Source organism: Nicotiana tabacum, chromosome 13 (assembly GCF_000715075.1).
Source record: "Nicotiana tabacum cultivar K326 chromosome 13, ASM71507v2, whole genome shotgun sequence".
NCBI classification, from domain to species: domain Eukaryota; kingdom Viridiplantae; phylum Streptophyta; class Magnoliopsida; order Solanales; family Solanaceae; genus Nicotiana; species Nicotiana tabacum.
Window position 1 is genome coordinate 98436012 of NC_134092.1, and position 16273 is coordinate 98452284.

General features: G+C 36.2%; 2 protein-coding genes across 4 annotated transcripts; both read left to right on the plus strand.

The window, feature by feature from the left end:
* Positions 1–575: 575 nt before the first annotated feature.
* LOC107802569 (putative receptor-like protein kinase At2g42960) lies at positions 576–3629 on the plus strand. Its single transcript, XM_075229087.1, has 4 exons — positions 576–1444; positions 1955–2070; positions 2421–2681; positions 3101–3629. Exons 1-4 carry the CDS (start codon positions 982–984, stop codon positions 3326–3328), a joined length of 1068 nt encoding a protein of 355 aa, XP_075085188.1. The 5' UTR covers positions 576–981; the 3' UTR covers positions 3329–3629.
* A 1343-nt stretch (positions 3630–4972) lies between these two features.
* LOC107802570 (putative receptor-like protein kinase At1g11050) lies at positions 4973–15864 on the plus strand. Of its 3 annotated transcripts, none has more exons than XM_016626085.2 (8): positions 4973–5148; positions 6845–7414; positions 7792–7824; positions 7937–8386; positions 8468–8583; positions 8675–8935; positions 15186–15386; positions 15539–15864. In XM_016626085.2, exons 1-8 carry the CDS (start codon positions 5052–5054, stop codon positions 15605–15607), a joined length of 1797 nt encoding a protein of 598 aa, XP_016481571.1. In that variant the 5' UTR covers positions 4973–5051; the 3' UTR covers positions 15608–15864. The 3 variants fall into 3 exon arrangements, with proteins under 3 accessions (XP_016481571.1, XP_016481572.1, XP_075084324.1); XM_016626086.2 differs by having other exon boundaries at positions 8873–8935; XM_075228223.1 differs by lacking the exon at positions 15539–15864 and having other exon boundaries at positions 14873–15329.
* The last annotated feature ends 409 nt before the right edge of the window (positions 15865–16273 follow it).

The window sequence follows — 16273 nt, forward strand, 5'->3', positions numbered from 1 at the left end:
GTGACCTTATTTCACGGCTCAGAGAGCACTTGTGTATGTGATGCAAGTGAACGTCTACGAAAAAATATTCGTGCTTTTATAATAATATAGATATAAATATATATAGATAGATAGATTTGTCGAACACAAACTGCTTCTCATCAAAATTACTTTTTAAAATTAAGAAAATACTTTTCAAAATAAATTAATATAGAAGCTTGGCTAACCAGGCTAGCAGGGGAGGGAATTGCTGTAGATCTAGTGAGACGAATTGCAGGAACATAGAAAATCTTAAATTAGATAAGTATTTCAATACAAAATTGTCTGACTTTCATTAACTTATGTACCCTAATCAAATCTATGTCGTTATTGCTATGCAAACTAGGTAGTCCTTTGGACTTATCAACAATAGAAAACGGAATTGGTCCATTTTCCTTAGTTGATACTGGGTATATCAAGGTTCTATTGAGAGAGTGACAAAGGAAGCCTAGTAAATGTAACAAGAAAATTGACATTCTTGTATTTTTCCTATTTTTTAGATCTTATAAATACTAAACATATTCCTTCGTTTGAGGTTGCTCTACTTTCGTCTTCTCGTTCTTCATTGTTTTTGCTCCAAGTCTTTTTTACTTCCACTTCTGCTTTATGAGTCCTTTGGTCTATATTTGTTCTCTTTATTTTGGATTTTCGATTTATGATTATCGAGATCTTTAGCATCTTCTTTAAAACATAAATGTAAGTTGAAGTATGCTTAATTTCTTGATTATCTTTAGCAAATGATCCACTGAAATTTTGAAAACAAGAAGGAAAAAAAAAGATAAACAAAGGCTGCTTTTTAATATTAAATTTTTGGGAACTGAGAGTTTGGTACTGAGTGGTCATTTGCTATAGCAAAATTCTTATTTTTTTCCATCTAAATTGGTTTTCCGGTATAGAATTTAATTGGACCATATAATTGATAGGAGTATACCTATATTTACTCAAAGAAATCACCATATTTATATGGAAAAATTACTTATTGCAATCATATGGCCAACTGTAATTGTTGTCACAATACTTGTTATACTGGTAAAATGCATTTCAAAGAGAAGCAAGAATATTGTAGTGGTTGCCCAAAACTTGGAGTCACCTACACTAAATGGTCTCTACAAATTCACAATTGTTGAGATTGAGAATGCTATAAATAACATTGGGAAGATTAATGTCAGAAGTACAAGAAAGTTGATAGGGAATGGAAGCAGAGGAGAGTTATATCAAGGGATTTTACCAAGTGGACAAGCTGTGGCTATTAAAGAAATGCACAAAAGAGAAGATGCAATGGAATCTTTCATTAGTGAAGTTGAATGTCTCTCAAGAGCTAGGCATCCAAGCATTGTGTGTCTCTTGGGTTTTTGTAATGAAGATGGGAAACAGTTTTTGGTTTATGAAAATTATTCTGCTGGAAATCTAGCTCAATATTTTCTCAGTGAGTTTCTCTACTTCAACTTTTCTCTTCATGTTTATATATTAGACACGAAGGAGAGCCTTGGAACAACGTTTTGTCTCCGTACTGTAAGTCACTGATTCGAACCGTAAAATCAGCCACTGATATTTGTATCAGGGTAGACTGCCTATATCACATCTTTTGGGGTGCAGCGCTTCCTCGGACCCTGCGTGACCGCGCGATGCTTCGTGCACCAGGCTGTCCTTCTGTTTATATATTAGAAACGGTCCAATTTCAGCTAACGTAACTTATCTTTTTATTGGATTTAACTTATATACATTGAAGTGTAATTGATTTTTACTCTCTCAGCACATTTTAACTTGTTATATCAGGTCATTTACTTTATATTTCTATATTACCTAATTAGGCTGATTATATATAGAGAATTAGGTACCTGTTGTTATAGCTCATTTTAATATGATAGATAGTATTTTATACACCATCAGTGCGCATAAGTTAATCTCACAACTTGTTCATGAAATATATATATAGGAGAAGATACTGTTTTGACTTGGCATGCAAGAGTTAAAATACTGAGGGGCTGTGCATGCGCAATCAAATATCTCCATCATTATATTGATGGCTGCATCATTCACCGCCATATTAAGGTAATATCTCTTAGAAAAAATAATTCTTTCTGTTAAGAAAAAGATCAAAATGAAGAAAAATATTGTTTCTTTTAAAAAAAAAGCTTATTTCCTAGTTAGAAAAAGAAAAGATTAGTCAACAAAAGCCTTTGCTTTGCATATACTATCTACTATGAGTTTAATTTCTATATACACTGAAGTAATAGAAGATTATATTACCTAAAAAATAACTACTGGTCAATATTCATAGTAATATATCGAGATCAGTATTCTTAGAAGATAAAGGCAGGTAATGTGTTATAATATATTGGTAGTATAAAATTTACTTACATTGTCTACTGATAATATTCCAATTTTTGTTGGATATATAGCTTAGCAGCATACTTTTGAGTGAGACATTGGAACCAAAGCTATGTGGATTTGGGCAGGCAAAGATGCTAGGAATGGAAGAAAGCCAAGTATTTGAAGATGTTGTGGAAAATGGAGTGTACACAGATCCTGAATACAAGAAGAGTGGGTTACTCACTTGTTCAACTGACATTTATAGCTTTGGACTTGTCATGCTGCAAGTCCTATCTGGTCCAAGAATTGCTCACTTTGGTCAAGATGACAGAAACATATTATTAACAAAGGTAAAATGCACTAGACTTTTCTTAGTGCTTAGGCATTATTTTCATGGATGGGGGAAAATGGAAATCTTGATTTTAAGGTTTATTATCTATCCTAATTTTATCTTAATCAAGATCCGTCCCAATTTATGTAAATTAGTTGTTTGACTGCGCATCGTGTGTAAAAAAAATAAAACAAAACTTGTCGTCTAAAGCATGATATGTACATTTCTATAGTTGTATAACATCTATAAATGAAACGTTCAAAATTAATTATTTCTAAATACACAAGTCGTCCTTCTTTTTGGGATCACAAATTAAAAAGACAAGCGTGTATCACATATATAAATTAGGATAACGAGAGTAAAGACGTTATATGAAATTGATATTTAATCGTGTTTACACTTTCAGCGTATATATATTATCCTCGTGAATTGGTGCAGGCAAAGGATGTGAATACAGGAAAGCTTCCAATCTCAGAGTTTGAAGATCCATGGCTGAAAGGGAAACAAATAAATCACGAGGCATTGAAATCCATTTTGCAAATTGCACTACTTTGTGTGGCTGAAACAAGCAAAGAACGCCCAACAATAGAACAAGTTTCTGAGGAACTGAACAAGGCTTGGAGCCTCAGCAATATTGCTCGCCCTATTAATATTCCTCCTATGTAGAAGTTAATTTAAGTTAATTTTCGATGAAAGGGTTATTAAACTTACGTGTTTAAAATTTTAAAGTGTCAGATTGGTTGCATACAAGAAAAACAAGGGTCAATAAGGCATAAGTTTAATTTTTGAAAGTATCTCTACAACATATTTAGGTTTATTGACCCTTTGGTGGCCAAGAAATTGTCTAATAAGACATGTTTATTGCTGCTTTTACATATTTATAATGTTGAATTATTGTGACACTAGTTTGATGAGAGGCATTTCTATTTCATTTAAGAAAACTCTATGGAATGAAATATACCTCCTATCTGGCTATATCTCAATAGGGAATTGCTTTCGGCCTCTACTATTTTTTTTTCCCCTTTAAATTGCTTGGCTTTTCAATGTTATAGGACAAAAACATTCCTCAAAAGTCAAAACGATATCAAATTCTGCTAAGTAATGAAATAGGAGTTATATTAGCAAAACATGATGATAGAGATCATCCCTACAAAAATAATTTAGGTGATCACGTAAAGGGAATGTACATCCGATTCAATTGAACCACAACCGAATAACACAATCATTCATATCAACAATCAAGATTCGTCAGAAACACAATAAATAAAATAATAAAAAGATAATCCATCCAACCCCGATTCAATCCGAACTCTTAAAATTAAAATAAATACGGTTGCAATTTGCTAAATTTCAGTGATTTTTCTTATCGAATAAATTAAAAGGAATGGTATTTTTTTTCCCTTGTTGAAACAATAATGCCAAAAAAAAAAATCTACTTTTCTTATAAAATGGTAATGTCGGGGTCTTATTTGGAACAAATTAAACCCTCTTGTCTCCAAGACTTTGATGAATTCCTAACAAAACTATACCTTCTTTACCCCTTCAAAGAGAAAAAGTAGTTGCAACATGCATTAATACGTGCTAGCTTTTGGTGTCTTAATTTATGTAAAGCAAAGCTTTTATGTCTGACAATCTATATTGCAAATTCTACGATTATAACATAGGAAGAGAACCAAAAGAGAATTGAAAGGCGAGGCAAGTTGAAATATATGCCCCTAATCATGAAACAAGTAGTAGATTATTACAAGAAAAATAACATTAGTATGTGTTGTGTATGCTTGTACACGTACACAAACTCCGTTTCTATCTGCCTACTTTAACCTTTTTGTCTTTGTTGTTTGGATATACTCTTTTGTAGAATTTTCGAAAATTTAATTGATAATATCGTATAATTTTCACCTTATCAAAGTAAAGTACAATAATTTCAAGCATATTATACAAAACCGATGATGCATAATCTAGCATTAGCACCACCCAAAACTCCAGTACATTCTTTCTTACGTTTTCAATGACATCCACACTTAATATCCAGCAAATTTTACTAAAATATCAAGGCACATAGATTGGTCTTTGGACTTTGAAAATGTCATTTTTTTCATTTATCAAATGCAATATACTATTGAAATATGCCTTATGCTTCAATGCATATAAGGTATATTGTTAAGCAGAAACAGCCACTCAAAGTTGCGATGGGCCGAGAATAACAAAGCAAGAAAATTAATAAAATAAAGAATATAATATCCTATTAATTCTTGGATTTTAATGAGGAATATATGCCTATATATGATCACCACAGTTTCTGGTCTCGGAAAAAATGGTTTGGTTATAATTTCTAAGGAATGGGTTATATATTATTAGCTATTTTCTTGATTATGTTAATGAAAAGCAGATGGTTGTAGTTAAGACACACTTGTTTTTCCAACTATGTGTTATTTTTGCTCTCACCTTTTTTGTTGCTGTTTCACTGGCTTCCCCAGAAGACCCAGGTATCTGCTTATGCTTCTAGCTTTTAGGGTGTGTTTGGGAGGAAATCAATTTTGATGTTTGATTGAATTAAATATTTTTAAAAATTAATTTTCTTAAGAACTCATTTCCATATTTTCCTAGTAAAAATAAGAAAAACATTTTTCAATACTTTCTGATGGTTTCAACCGTCCCAACCCCAACATCCCGTCAATGCCCCCAAACCACCCTAAGCCCCTGTCACCCACCTCCCGGCTAAACCTACACCCCTACCGCTAGCACCTCCCACCAGCCACCCCACCACCATACCCCCTAGGCTCGGGTACCCCTACCCCCAACCCCCACTACGACCACCACCCCCACCTCGATCCCCTACAACCGCCCAACCACCCTGATCCTCGACCCCCACCCCGGACCCCCTACAACCGCCCAACCACCTTGACCCTCGACCCCACTCCAACCACCACCCCGATCCTTGATCCCCTACTACCGCCCAACCACCCCGACCCTCGACCCCTACTCTGACCGCCACCCCACCCCTGATCCCCTACCACAGCCCAACCCCCCCCCCCCCCCCCAACCACCACCACCACCTCGACATCCCCCCACCACACCTATCACCCCATCCCATCGCCATTGCCCCCCACCACACCTATCACCCCATCCCATCGCCATTGCCCCCCACCACCAACCACTTGCCCAACCACACTGACCCCTCGATCCCACCCCCTCCCCCTCAACCTCTACCAATACACCCGCCCTCATGGTATTTGCCATATTATATATAAATGCTTTTAGGACTAATATATTTTCTATTTAATTTCCGAACACTAAAAAGTAAGTAGTAGAAATAAGTAAAAATACCATTTGATTTCCGGAAAAATATTTTCCTTCGTACCAAACACACCCTTACTTCCTTTTTTATTTCATACTTATAATAACAACTAAGCAGAGTTCCTTGCAATAAAGAACGGCTCCGTTAGTCCCCTTATATTATAGGATTAATTGGTGTCTTACAGGCTTACAGTTAAAGCATCATGATTATAGTGAAACACAAACAAAAGAGGAAAGAAACAAAATAAGATAAATTACATAAGTCATAAGGAAGCTTTAATAGTAGCATGTTATAGAGTTCATATATATATAGTTTCATCTCTCCAGTTTGTGATGTAGGATGTTTGGATAAGAACTACTTTTTACTTTCTATATATGATCTATTGATCTATAATTCATTAAAAGGAAAGTTAAGATTTTGAGTCAATATAGAAACAAGACGACTCACATCCTAATTCTGTAGCAAATATAAAGGTAAAAGTACAATATGTTGCTTCATGTTGCAATTTGAGAAGTTCCAAATATCACCATTTTCTTTGGAGCTTCTCTGCTTTCCCTTTATCCCAATACTGACATATATACAATACTTATTTTCTTGCAAGTGTGTACACCCCAGGATCATCTCCAATGGCAAAAACGATCTTTTTATATATATGTCTAAATAGTTTTTTAAAGAAAATATCATATATACAAAAGGCTACAGACACCTCATAAAAATCAATTTGATACATAAAGTAAAACCTTAGAACCATTATAGTCCGACACACAAGCTCACTTTCAATTCTACTTGTGATAATATCACACTACCACATGCGGATCCTAAATTTTGAGTTTAACTTTGGATTTTAGAAAAGGCAGCTTACTGGGTTCTGAATTACTTTGCAGATTGTGGGCTCAACTTCACCTCATCTCCATACAAACCAAGTGGGGAATGCATTGCAGCTGATCAAGAAAACATCAATGAATGGGACAGTTTCCCTACCACAAGATGCTGCCAAAATGTCCTCAACTTCTTCTCACAGGCATTGGCCAAACAGGCAATTACTCAACAAGGAAACCTCTTCCTCAAGAAAGATCAATGGGAACATTGCTCTGGACCCTTTAAGCATCAGCCTTCTGTTTCGATCGAAAACTGTGGCTTTCGTTCCCTTTATCAAGGAAGCACCAAATGTTCTAGTCTATCTTTGACAAATGTTTTACAGGATGACAATTTTAAGGATGTCAGGGACAAGTGCACTGGTTTCGATTCCTCGTTCGATGATGCTTGCAGGAATTGTACTGGTGCCATCAAATCTGCAAGGGATCATTACTTGGATCAATTTTATGCCAGAGATAATGATACTGAGAGAGCCACTTGTGTTATGGCTGTTGTTATTTCAGTTGCTGCCACAAAATTAAATGATCCCTCTTCTATAGATGATTTCTTCTCCTGTTTGCCAGCATTAAACTCTTTAGGTAAGACCAGGAAATGAGATTATTTTTTTAAAATTTTGCTTGATTACCAAGATAATAATATGTTGGCACTTGTGTAAATGGATAATCTTAATTTGGGATTAATTTCATGTAGTAACTTTACTGCTATAGTGAGTATAGCGACTTTATATATTGTTATAGTGGTAAAGTTCAGTTGCTTTAATGTGACAAAATATAGTTCTGTAAGTAGAAAAAGTTCACGGGTCATACATGGGGTTAGATTATCCTTATAGGACGAAGGAGTAATATGTGATATACTTTTTGATGGTTAATTTAAAGTCAAATTTTGAGGATAACTACTAGTTTTAGATTCAATGTTAACTACTAATTATCTTCTATGTTTGTCTTTCTTTGTACAGAAAAGTCAAATGAAGATTACATCAAAATCAAGTGTAAGTATGAGTTTCACAATATTGTAGCATCGTTTTCATTAGGTTTATGGTAAATAAACATGCATGTACCATTCTAACTTATTGCACATCAAAAATTGCACTCTCATCACAGATTCTTTAGCAAAAGCATTGATTGCAATCGTTTTAGCAACCTTTGGGATGATAATGGTGATCATGCTAGTTAAGTATGTAACAAGAAACTCTAGGGCTGGGCGAAAGCTTGTTCTTTCAAAATCCAAGGAACTTGCTTCTTGCCCAGGTCTATATAGTTTCTCCAAAGCTGAGATTGAAAACGCGATAAATTTTGGGGACGAGAAGAAATTTCTGGGAAGAGGTAGTGCAGGGCAAGTGTTCAAAGGGATTCTACCAAGTGGACAAGTAGTTGCTATCAAGCAAATATATAGAAGTAATACCTCTGATTCTTTTACCAGAGAACTCGAGAATCTTTCCAGAGTCAGACATCCTAATCTTGTTTGCCTCTTTGGGTGTTGCATTGAGGATGGTGAACAATATTTAGTGTATGAGTTTTGCTCTGCTGGAAATCTAGCTCAACATCTTTTGAGTAAGTAGTTTTACTTTTCAAGATCAAGTAGCAATGTTACTAATGTGTGTTGGCTTTGATAAAAAAATTGTCAAATTTTAGGGAAAGACAAGGTCTTAACTTGGGAACAAAGGGTAAACATCTTGAGAGATTGTGCACTTGCACTGAGATATCTCCACAACTACATAGATGGCTACATTGTTCATAGAGATATTAAGGTTGTAATATAATTTCTCCTTTTCCTATTTCTTGTCTTTTGTTTTATTAACTATCAATACTTATTCTCTCCTCCACCCCTTTTTTTTATAGCTTACAAATATCCTGTTAACTGAGGATTTGCAACCAAAGCTATCAGATTTTGGGTTGGCAAGGATGTTGGGAATGGAGGAGAGCAAAGTGTTTACAGATGTTAGGGGAACAATAGGATATATGGATCCTGAATATATGAGTAACGCCAAGTTAACATGTGCAAGTGACATTTATAGCTTTGGTATTGTAACTTTACAGGTTCTTTCAGGGCAAAAAGTGATTGAACTTGATTTGGATGCCAGAGATCAATTAACAAGAAAGGTATGCGTTTTTTAACTGAGAAATACTATCAATTACTCTCAACCTTAATACCCTTGATAACATGATATGTTGAAATTGTCCTCCAAATTTTTGGTCATTTTCTCGTGCAATCAAATGATTTTTCGATAAGTACTGAAGGTCGATATATAAGCTCACCAGTTATAAATTCTTTTAACAATGATTGAACATGTGAGAACCTTTTTATGCTTGAGGGGTTGAAGTGATACTTTAGGTTCTATTTAACCGTTGAAAACCAATCAGCAATGTTTATACCAGAATTCATCTTGAACTGCTAAGAGCAATATATCCACAACATGACTGTGGTAAAAATATGGATGTTAATGATAAATGGTGTAGTCATACAAGATTAGATTAGATAAGAAAATATCACATCCAATATAAAGCTCACGAAAAGGACAAAATAGAGAAGACAGTCTGAAATAGTTTGGACATGTCCTATATATATATTTTTTTTTAGAAGGTACCATGTTATATGTATTAAACACAAAACAATACATGGGTTGTACAGAAACCATATATACAACTGAGCAAAAAGAGTAAACCAGTCTACATGTCTAACAGGAACCTAATGTGTCTAAGATAGAAATAGTATCCTCTGGGTAGATCTTGTTGCACCAAAAACAAAAAAGCTTGATACAGTTAAATTTAATCTCTAGCAATGTATTGTTGTTGTTCTCGAAATATCTAGAGTTCCTTTCTTTCCAAACTGTCTACCAAATACTAGCAGGGACCATTCTCCATCTGTTTTTGTTGTCTGCCCCAGCTCCAGCTGTTTCCCAACTAAAGATAGCTTCAGTAATCTTTTCAGGCATTGTCCAAGCTATGCCTGAAAGATTAATGAAGATCTTCCATAACTGATCAGTTATCCTACAGTGCAAAAATAGGTGACCAACTGTTTCCACTTCATTTTCACAAAGAAAACATCTTGAGCATAGAGTCCACTTCCTCTTGTTTAAGTTTTCATGTGTGAGCACAACTTCCTTTGTCAGTAGCCATGAGAAACATGCAACCTTATATGGTATCTTGGTCTTCCAAATATGTTTCCAAGGCCAGTTGGTGACTTGAGATATTGGTTGGTTTATCATTTTATAGGTTGCATTGACACTGAATTTTCCACTGCTATGTCCCTACCATCTCAATGTGTCATCTCCATTCTGAATTCCTGTGAAGTTGTCCAGTTGTTTGTAGAACTCAATCATTCTATTTATCTCCTAATCATTCAAGTCTCTTCTGAGTATTAGTTCTCAACCTTGAGGTGACCATATTTCAGCTATAGATCTTTGTTGGTGATGAGCTAGACCATATGTGTCAGAGCATAAATCCTTCAGAGCTCCATTTCCCAGCCAATTGTCATTCCAGAATGATGTCTTGCTACCATTTAGCACTTTAATAGAGATTTGGCTTTTTAGAGCTGGTCATAATACCCGTATGGATCTCCAAAAACTAACTCCATAGGATGTGCTAACTGGTTTAGTCATCAAGTTGTCTTCTATTTTATATTTGGCTTTGATTACCTTGCTCTATAAACTTTGAGGGCCTTGAGAGTACCTTCATAACCATTTTAGTTTAAGGGTTTTGCTGTGATTCTTCAAGTTTCTAATTCCCAATCCACCTTGCGCTTTGCTGAGAGTTACCTCTTTTCACTTGACCAGGTAATAGGCTTTTTTTTCCTTTTTGCCTTGCCACAAAAAATTCCTTCTTATGCTATCCAGCCTTTGAATGACTCCCGCAGGAATGGAAAAAAGGGACATCATATAGATTGGCAGAGTCTAATACCGAGTTAATCAGAGTGAGCCTACCTCCCATTGACAAATATTGACATTTCCATCTTGACAATTTTTTCTCACATTTCTCCAGTACATTGTTCCATATTGCAGTAGATTTTGACTTGGCCCCCAGTGGCATACCCAGATAAGTGGTAGGGATAGTCCCCATTTCTCCCTCCAGGATCAGTGCCAAATACTCCATGTTTATTACTTCATTGATCGGGAAGAGATGACTCTTTCTCCAATTAATGCGTAGCCCAGAAATTCCTTCAAAAAGAACCAGTATAATCCTTAAAACTCTTAGTTGTTCCACTTCTGTATCACATAAGATCAAGGTGTCATCAGCATATTGAAGATGTGTAATCTCCTGGTTGTTATGTTCATTCATGGCTACCTCAAATCCTTTGATCTACCCATTGATTTTAGCTTTCTTGATCATGTTGTTCAAACCTTCCATGGCTATTATGAAAAGTAAAGGTGACAAGGGATCACCCTGCCTGAGACCTCTCTCAGTAGGAAAGAATCCTTCTGGAGAACCATTAATAATGACTGAGAATTTGACAGTAGATATACAGAATTTCATCCATTTAATCCATTGCACTCCAAATCCCATTTGTTGTAGCATGTTTAGTAAAAAATTTCAATTTACATGGTCAAATGCTTTCTCAATATCTAGCTTGCAAAGGATACCAAGCTTTTTCTGTTTTTGTCTTGAGTCTATTGCTTCATTGGCTATTAGTATGTCATCCATTATTTGCCTTTCTTTTATGAATGCCATTTGTTGAGAATCTATCAATTTTTCAATCACCTTTTTCAGCCTCTCAGTCAGGACTTTTACAATAATCTTGTAAATGCTCCATATTAGGCTTATAGGCATGTAGTCCCTCAATTCCTTTGCACCATTCTTCTTGGGGATCAAGGCAATGTATGTTGTATTGAAACTCTTTTCAAATAAACCATGGGAGGGAAAATTGTGAAACACCTCCATGATGTCCTGTTTAAGCACGTCCCAACATTTAATAAAGAATACCATTGTAAAGCCATCAAGTCCTGGTGCCTTGTCCATAGCACACAATTTCAAACACCCAAAAACTTCTTGTTCATCGAATCTACTTTGTAGTAAATTTTTATCTTGCTCAGTTATTGTTGGACAACTCCTAAAATTGGTTGCAGGTCTCCATTCTTCAGTCTCAGTGTAGAGTATTTTGTAGAAACTTACTATCTCATTTTTGATTTTTTGTGGATCTGTGATTGATTCACCTTGGATCATTAAGTGGTCAATGTTGTTGCATCTTTTGTGAGCATTGGCAGTCTTATGGAAGAACTTTGTATTCACATTTCCTTCTTTGAGCCAAATGGCCCTGGACCTTTGCCTCCATGCCACTTCTTCATTCTTCAGAAGTTCTTCATACTTCAACAGTAGTGATGTCTTCTCCATCATTTCCCCCTCAGTTAGGCTTCTGATTTCTAGTACTCTATCCAGTACATCCAGTTGATTAAGAAGGTCTGATTTTTGAGCCTTCAAGTTGCCTTGGTAGCTTTTGCTCCATTTCCTTAGTTTACCTTTCAAGGCTTTCAATTTACAAACTAGAATATAATCAGGTTTTCTTACAAAGTCAAATGATGTCCACCAACTCCTGATTCTGTCAATAAAGCCATCTGAGTTCAACCACCAATTGTCAAATTTGAAATATGACTTTGGTTGGTCCCAGTTTCCACATTGTAAAACAATAGGAACATGATCAGATGTCACTCTCTGAAGAGCGAATTGTTTGATGGTGCTAAAATAGTCATCCCACTCTTCAGAGATCAAGATTCTGTCAATTCTTGATGCAGTGGTGTGAGTGTCCCCTTTGTACAAAGTATAAGTGCCTCCTTCTAGCTGAAGATCAATAAGACTCATGTCCTCTATGAAGTCTGAGAATTCCACCATAGTTGTGGACCTTCTCCTGCAGTTTCTTTTCTCAGTAGGGAATCTAACAATGTTAAAATCCCCACAAATTGCCCATCGACCCTCCATCAGACCCCTCACAGCACTAATTTCTCCCCAAATCTCTTTTCTTTCGATGTCACAATTTGGGGCATACACCCCTGTAATATGGCATTCAAAGTGTTGTAACATGTCTTCAAATCTGCAAGTCAAACTGTATAGCCCAATTTGAAGAATCTCCCCTTTCCATACCCTTCTATCCCATATCATCATGATTTCACCTCTAATACCACTGGCTTCTAGACAAGCATAGCTTGCCCATCTTCCTCCCCAAATATAATTAACAATATCTTTTGCATTCCCTTCAAGCTTTGTTTCTTGCAAACATATAATGTCTGCTCCCCAATCGATGAAAGAATTCTTCACCAACCTCCTCTTATCTATTTTATTTAATTCCCTCACACTCCATGTGACTAATTTGAGCTTCATTGATCAATTAAGAATAAAGCCCTTCCCCTGCTCCTATTTCCGTTGCTTTTGAATTTAAGATCAAAAGAGGCCAACCCTTTTAGTTCTTGTGACCCCTTGAACCTGTTCTTCTTGATATTAACCTCTGCTTCCATCTTCCTTGCCTTTCTGCTACTATCAATCTGCATGAGAAGTTCAAGAGCTTCTTCTTCATGGACCTGGAAATCAACCCCAAACATTTTTTCCAATTTTATTAAATTTTGATGAACCCAAAGTGTTGTATCCATCTCCTTATCAAGAAGAAGATTCTGTTGTTGTAAGGGTTCAGCATCCTCCACTACCCATTCATCAATATCTGGACCTTCTTGGTGAGTGGTCATGGCCTGGTTCTTCTCAATTATACTGTAACTGCTACCAGAATATTCCCCGATCTTGATTATTGCCATGGAGTTTAGGTTTATCTCTTCCTTTTCACCATCAGTTTCAATCGGTTGTTTCCCAGGTTCTGAAGTAGTTGTATTTTCTGCTTCTTCCTTTTCTGATTCTGATGTTAATGAATCAGAGTGATTCATTGTGTATCTTTGTTGTTTCAGTTCAAATGTGGCTTTTAAGTCTATAAAGAAAGGATCGAGTATTCCTTCTTTATTGGGCTTATTGTATAAGTCATTAAATATGACTTGGGCTGCAAAATATGGCCCATAAGTTGTGTCCATACTTGTGTTTAAATCTTCTGAAACCCTAATCTCCTTTTCACTTGCCTCTCCCTTATTTTGTAAAATTGTGACAGCTGGCTCTTAACTTGAGGATCCCATGTGCACTTTGCCTTTATCACGTGAAACTGCAGGGCTGAATTGTCCCATCTCTTTCACGTAGGTTGTTTTTGTCCATCGGTCCTTTGACATCTTCGGACCTCTGGATTCTTCGGCAATCTCCTTCAGCTCCGACGATTTCAGTTCAAATCGTGTTTTCCTCTCCACCCAAATTGGAATAAAAAACTTTATGCCATCTCTCTCAATAACAACTTCGCTAGGGCAACATCGACCATCTCCTGCTATCTGGATCCTAGCCCACTTGAGGTGGTTCTTTAGGCCCGTCTCTTCCTCTGTAGAAATCCATCCATGGCATAAGTTTCCAACTTCACTGAATATTTTCTGCGACCATAGATGTAGTGGGATCCCCAAAGCTCTAATCCAAGTGGTTTCCACAGAATGGGAATTAGAGATGCAGCCTGCAAAAGGGTTCCACCAATCGAGATTCATCTTAAAGTTTTTCCATCTCCATTCTTTTTGAAGAATTTGTTCTGTCATATTCCTATTTGGAAATTCAAATAGAAACATGTTTTCGGCCATCTCGTGCATGTTCACTCCAAAAGCAGCTTTCCAGGTAGCAGAGGTCCATTTCCTGATGTCTGACAAGGATGGTTTCTCTGCTACTTCTTCCCCAAAATACCTTGTTATGCATCTTTTGAGTAAACTAGTATCCTTCATTCCAGCTGGCTCCGTGACAATGATATCTCCTTTGCAAGCAGTGATAGCAGCTTCTCGAACGGTATTAGATTGCCATTTATTTTCTCGTACTGCTTTGGCAAAAGGATAGTCCTCTTTAAAGGTTCTGGAAGGTTCTGTATTGCTCAATTGAGTGGAGCACGTAATGAACCTTACTATCTTTAAAGCTATATCTTTCCACCCCGCATTCAATGCTTGCTCAGGAATTATAATAACTGATCTATCATTGAAATATACCAATCCATAGGTGTATGATGATTGAACGGTCTAAAGGTGGGCGAGGTAATAAAAATCAAATAGAGGGGACATGTCTCGAAAGACCTAAATCGCTCGCAATCCATGTGGACTTGGAGAAGCATAGAACAGGGTGGAATTGATATAGAGGATTCATGTAGCGGATCTAAACCAGTTTGGAATTAATCAATGTGTTGTTTTTGTCGGTGTTGAAGTCTCATTCGGATTGGAACAAAAGGAACTTGTACAAAATGTTAAAAGAAGGCCAATAAAAATTAAAAGGAAATAAAACAGAAGATGCAGAGTCATGCCTGGGTTTAATGCAGGCAAAGGATGTGAGCATGGCTAAAAGGCCTCTAAAAGACTTTGAGGACCCTAGGCTTAAAGGGCAGCTCAACAGTGTTGATTTCGAGTCCATTCTCCAAATTGCTGTGCTTTGTGTCGCCAAATCAAGCAAAGGCCGTCCCACTATTGAAGTTGTGTTCGAAGAGATGGACAAAGTCTGGAAAAACACATTGTCTGATAAGGTAATCAAAAACAATGAAAAAATTTCTACACTTTGTAAGTTCTCCCACGTCGCTGGAATGTGTATTTTTTTGCGCATGAGCTACCTTTTGGGGGTTGAGTTAAGCTCAACGTTCATTTCTTTATCAGTTCTAACTTGTCTTTGTGTTTTCAGAAAGCGGCGGAGCAAAGTGCAATAGCTGCAGTGCGAAGATCCCATTCAGTGGGAGTCATCCCTGTCTGAAACATATTGCCAAAATGTCATGTTTGTACCGTGTTTTTAAACGGTTCGTTTTTTCTGTTGGGAGCAACTCTTTCTTCTTTTCTTTTTATCTCTCTTTTTCCATTTTAAGATCGATCAGACAGCTAGAAAAGCTGCTTCCATGGAAATCCTGTTTGTGAAACAATGTTTTGGTTCTTGAGAATATTTGTGATTTGTTGTATTATGTGGGTGTAAATTGGTGATAAGAATGAGCCATTGTTGTGGTCTGTTGTACAAAAGAATACTCTTCATTCTTGAGTTATCATTTCTATTTCTGGTATTTTGGCCTAGGAGGGTTGCAGACCAGCATCTGGTGTTTTATACTAAATCAAGTAATTTAACTTTAAAATCACAAATTCAAACTACATAATTACTTGATCTTGGTAAAGTGACAAAAATTTGATGCAAGACACATGTCTAATGTTTCACTTCTTTTTTAAAATTAAATAGTATTTTACGATATTGAGACGAATAATCAAACTACTTTTATGGTCATTTTCAAATCGATATGATGTTAAAACATTTCTCCTACGTATAATTTTAGCCTTCCTCGTTTCACTTTAAGGGGTTGTTTGGTTGGGAAACAAGTTATCCCATGATTAATTATCCTGGAATTAGTTATTCCAAAATTGTTATGTCACCCTCCAA

Coding starts and splice junctions, on each gene's coding strand:
- LOC107802569 (XM_075229087.1), top strand. CDS start 982: ATGGAAAAATTACTTATTGCAATCATATGGCCAACTGTAATTGTTGTC. Junction 1,445..1,954: donor TCTAGCTCAATATTTTCTCA/GTGAGTTTCTCT, acceptor ATATATATATAG/GAGAAGATACTGTTTTGACT. Junction 2,682..3,100: donor GAAACATATTATTAACAAAG/GTAAAATGCACT, acceptor GAATTGGTGCAG/GCAAAGGATGTGAATACAGG.
- LOC107802570 (XM_016626085.2), top strand. CDS start 5,052: ATGGTTGTAGTTAAGACACACTTGTTTTTCCAACTATGTGTTATTTTT. Junction 8,584..8,674: donor TTGTTCATAGAGATATTAAG/GTTGTAATATAA, acceptor TTTTTTTTATAG/CTTACAAATATCCTGTTAAC. Junction 15,387..15,538: donor AAAACACATTGTCTGATAAG/GTAATCAAAAAC, acceptor TTGTGTTTTCAG/AAAGCGGCGGAGCAAAGTGC.